The 4,482-nt window shown below is 39.4% G+C and overlaps 1 protein-coding gene across 1 annotated transcript; it reads left to right on the top strand.

The window, feature by feature from the left end:
- Positions 1-929: 929 nt before the first annotated feature.
- On the top strand, positions 930-1,667 carry LOC118327106 (GTP-binding protein Rhes-like). Its single transcript, XM_035660329.1, has one exon. The coding sequence runs from the start codon at positions 1,041-1,043 to the stop codon at positions 1,665-1,667; it is 627 nt and encodes a 208-aa protein (XP_035516222.1). The 5' UTR covers positions 930-1,040.
- The last annotated feature ends 2,815 nt before the right edge of the window (positions 1,668-4,482 follow it).

The following is a 4,482-nucleotide window of genomic DNA, read 5'->3' on the forward strand; positions in this document are numbered from 1 at the left end:
AAACAAAATTACAGACATATGTGAAGCATTTTTCAAAACAGGAAACTGAATAATACAAACCTGATTATAGTAAACCAATAGCTTCACTGTGAATTTAATAGAATATTATCTTCCATCTCAACAAATGTAACCTGAACATTACATAAACTTCCATTATCCATTTGTAGGTGGTTGTTCTCATATTGGCACATAAAAAAAGAGATCCAGGAAGTAAATATGAATATAAATTACATATGTTTATTACTCATCAGATATGCAAGGTGGCATTCCTGTCAAACATATTCCTACAAAAGGATGTCAGAGCATGAATAATCAGAATTTATGACACTTCTTGTTGTTTAACAAAGGTTTGTGTATTTATGGGATCAGGAGAACCAGAGTTCATAAATCAACAACAAGGGAAGGATGGGTTTGACTCTGTTATGCTGCAACAGCAGACTCCGTAGGTACTGAACTCTTTGCTGGAACACAATCTAAATAGAGCTGAAGAGATTTCCTCATATCTGTCTCCATGTCCTTATATTGTCAAAACAATGATGAGGGCAGACTCTGTGACTGTCTGACATTATAATCAGGACACTGCTCAAACATTTTCACTCTCTGCTGGCTGTTTATTCACTTTCAGATATCACCTCCTTTCTCCCCGTACACTGATTTACATGCTCTGCCATCATTGGGTCCCTGGATGTTACACTTCAACAGGCTGCCTTCTGCTGATTGGCTGCAAAGGCAGGAGGGCATGGAAGCTCTCTCGTCAAAACAGGCATAAAAGGCAGTGTGTGTGTGGATTCAGGCACAGAAGAGCGTCCAACAAGCAACTTTGAGTAGTGTTGACAGAGAGCCGCGGCCAACTTAACAAAACTCGGAGGTGGGAAAGAAGAAGAAGAAGACTCACAAAAACCAGTGGAAGGGGAGAGTTTTAAGAAAAACTATTTCGAAAAGTAGAAGTCAGTGACTGGGGAAATTTTCAGTTTTACAGCAGCTGTTGGAACAGGACATTTTCTTTACTTCTTTTTGCAAGACTAAAAAAAAAACCCAGCATGTCTCTGGAGGTGAAGGAGAAAACCCAGGTGCGTTTAGTGTTTCTGGGGGCAGCAGGAGTGGGCAAGACAGCCCTGATCCAACGTTTCCTCCAAGACACATTTGAGCCCAAACACCGGCGCACAGTGGAGGAGATGCACAGCAAGGAGTACGACATCGGTGGGGTCAAGATCACAGTAGAAATCCTGGACACCAGTGGCAGTTACTCCTTCCCAGCAATGCGCAAGCTCTCCATCCAAAACAGCGACGCCTTCGCTCTGGTGTACGCAGTGGATGACCCAGAGTCACTGGAGGCTGTCAAGAGCCTCCGAGATGAGATTTTGGAGATCAAGGAGGACAAGTACACACCAATCGTGGTGGTGGGGAACAAGATGGACCGCGAGAAGGAGCGACAGGTGTCCAACGAGGACGTGCTGTCAACTGTGGAGATGGATTGGAACAACAGCTACCTGGAAGCTTCGGCGAAGGAGAACGCCAACGTGGTGGAGGTGTTCAAGGAGCTCCTGCAGCAGGCGAACCTTCCCAGCCGCCTCAGCCCAGCGCTTCGCAGACGCAGGGAGACCTTTCCGAAAGACACCAACTTCCGGCCGCCCATGAACAAGACTAACAGCTGTATTCTGTCGTAATGGGAGACGAAGGAGAAGTGTTGCTTTATTTCATGAAGGGACACAAGATGAGAGGATGGAGGGTATGATTTGTAACTCAGTGCTGTTGGACAGAGAGAATGAGAAAAGGCTGACTGACTTCAGTTAGTGGGCGTTTAAAGTGAAGAGCTGACTGAGATCAGAGATTCTTGCCCAACGGAGACACCTCAGGGTTCACAACTGAGAAACATGAAGAGGTGAATGTTGACTGAACTTGAACAGACTGCCAGTGGAAAGACGGAAGATGCATTAATTACTCAGTTGTTTACTTCATGTAATGTTGTTGCTGCTTATTTGGTGACATGCTGCTGGTGTTTAGATCAATGTATAGGATTTGGAGTTTAAATTAAATTGTTCACTTACATCACAGATAGTAAGACTGTTGCCAACAGATTGTTTACTGAGAGAAAGTGTGTATATATGTGTATGTTGTGGTATGTGCAAAAGTTTTATGTCTCATGTATTTTTTTTTAATAATTCACCTGTAGCACATCTTAATGTTTACAATTTGTTGTATTCAATTCCAATGTTGCCATTGAGCATGACATTATTCTTATGTTTTTAAAAAAGTAGTGAAATGCAAATGTAAACTGTAAATGCACTTTTTCATGACGAAATGACCATTCAAATGTTTTTTTTAGCTTGTTTTTTTAATCGATTAGATTTTTTTATCATGGCAGATTCTTACAAATGTTATTATTTTGCTGTTTATTTGACAAATGTGAGTGAATTGTGGATGTAAATGTGTAATAAAAAAGAGAAGCATACAACAAGTGGAGTTCGTCATGTGAAATTGATGTTCATGTAGCTAGATGTATACATTATGTATTAATTTATTTTAGGTAAATAATTATGTAAATCAGGTAAGTAATTCAAAGTAAATAATGAATTGATCATCAATTACAAGAAAATTTGAATAATGCCTTTAAGAAATCAGGTCAGTGCAGCAATGAATAACAATATGTATAAATAAATGAACAAACAACATTAATAAAATACATCAAGGTCACAGAAGATACCATATCAAAGCTACAGTATATAGTACTGTATCATAGGACTGCTGTCATTTATATAAAATGTACACGTTTGAAGCTGGAATAGTTATGAATAATATCCTATTCCACCTAAAACCGGATTTTTACAATTACATTTGAGAGCTGCATTCTTCATGGGATCAGGAAATCTTTTTGAAGAGGGGACCATGAATATAGATTACTTTGGGTGGGTTCCCAGCATGCCTCTGCTATTACATCTACTGCTCCATTTGATCCAAAATTTGACAAAATAAGTCAGTAAATGCCAACAAAAAGTATTCACTGTTTCTTTGGGTATCGTGCTGTATTTTAAGATATCTGTCGCCATCTGTTGATGAAAAACACACATTACATTCACTGAAACTACAGTAGTAACACCATACTATGTTGTGTCTATCATCATATCTCCAATGAGGCATCAACATACAGTAAAACTGTGAAATTATATGTCATAAAATAAAAGCCCAGTGACTTTGACTCAAATCTCAGAGTTGAAATGCTTTGGTTTGTAACTTGAAGTATCCTCTCACAAACTCACTGCCTTGTGTTTCTATCCTCGTAGGTTTCACCAGTGTTCTGATAACAATATAAATGTGTGCTGATGTTACTGTCCATCATCAGTCTGGAGTGACTGGACTGACTACACAAACGCTTGATGAGGCCTATTGTATTTAAGCTGTCTTTTGTGAACAATAAAACACCATTTGGGGTACAGTAAACAACTGATGCAACACTTTACACATTTCTGATGACTGAAAACAATTCTAACTTAAGATAAGAGCAAGTGTGACCTGCCAGTTAAACTCTCCTAACTGGCTCCAGGCCTGAGGGGACAGCAGTCGGCATTAAGAAAAACAAACTGAACTGCCCTTAAGCATCACAGGATTTGAATACTCAGCTCCTGTTTAACCGGTTGACAAAATGGACCATTGTACAGTTCCTGAAATAGCTGTGCACGGTTCCCCTAAATGCAACCTGCTGAGCGGAGACAGTTGAAGTGCTCAGGTCCAAGCCTCCCCACCACCCCCTACACACTCCACACCATCAGATTAGACTGAACCAAGTTTCCTGTTTTAATTTGAGGAAGTGGCCGAGTAAACGTTTGTGAGCAGTTCCTCTTTCAGTCCACATTTAAACATTCTTCCGCACTCCACTCTATTTCATTTGCGATGGGGAGGGAGGCCACGCAGCTTCACAGTCTGGCAGGTGTGTGGATTTGTCATCTCGTAACACAGAGTACTACTTGAATTTAAGTCTGAGGTGTAGATTTTTATTTATTTATGTATTATTATTATTTATGAGATATTTGAGGATTTTTGGGTCATTTTACATACTACCTTTGATTTACTTTTTTAAATTTTACTTTTATTAGCATTCAATGTTCTGATTTAAGTTATAGTGAATGAGGCCATTCATATGTTCATGACACATTTTCTCAGATGTCTTCGCCCCCGGACTTGGTCAAAGCTCCTCAGCAGATTAAAGAGACTCTGAGGCGTTTAGAACAAGTTCAGGGTCCTGGGCAGAGCACAGCAAGATTATTAAATTGTGTAAAAAAATTTCATCAGTATGTATATAAACTAAGTTGTATTTTAGTCTATTCGGATCACTACAATGTAGGTTTTTGTTTTTTTGTTTTACTTCCTCTGTTTAAGATTAAAAATAACTGCAGACTGACTCACAAGCATTCGTTTTACTCTACTTTATGGGTCACGGGTCAATGTGTGAGATACACTTGTGAATTAGTCATCTATCTATTTACA

The sequence above is a fragment of the Morone saxatilis genome, unplaced genomic scaffold, assembly GCF_004916995.1.
Source record: "Morone saxatilis isolate NCDOM2014 unplaced genomic scaffold, NCSU_SB_2.0 Contig17, whole genome shotgun sequence".
In the NCBI taxonomy this organism is placed as follows: Eukaryota; Metazoa; Chordata; class Actinopteri; family Moronidae; genus Morone; species Morone saxatilis.

Bases quoted from the DNA above. Each gene is read 5' to 3' on its own strand.
- LOC118327106 (XM_035660329.1), top strand. From the start codon at position 1,041: ATGTCTCTGGAGGTGAAGGAGAAAACCCAGGTGCGTTTAGTGTTTCTG.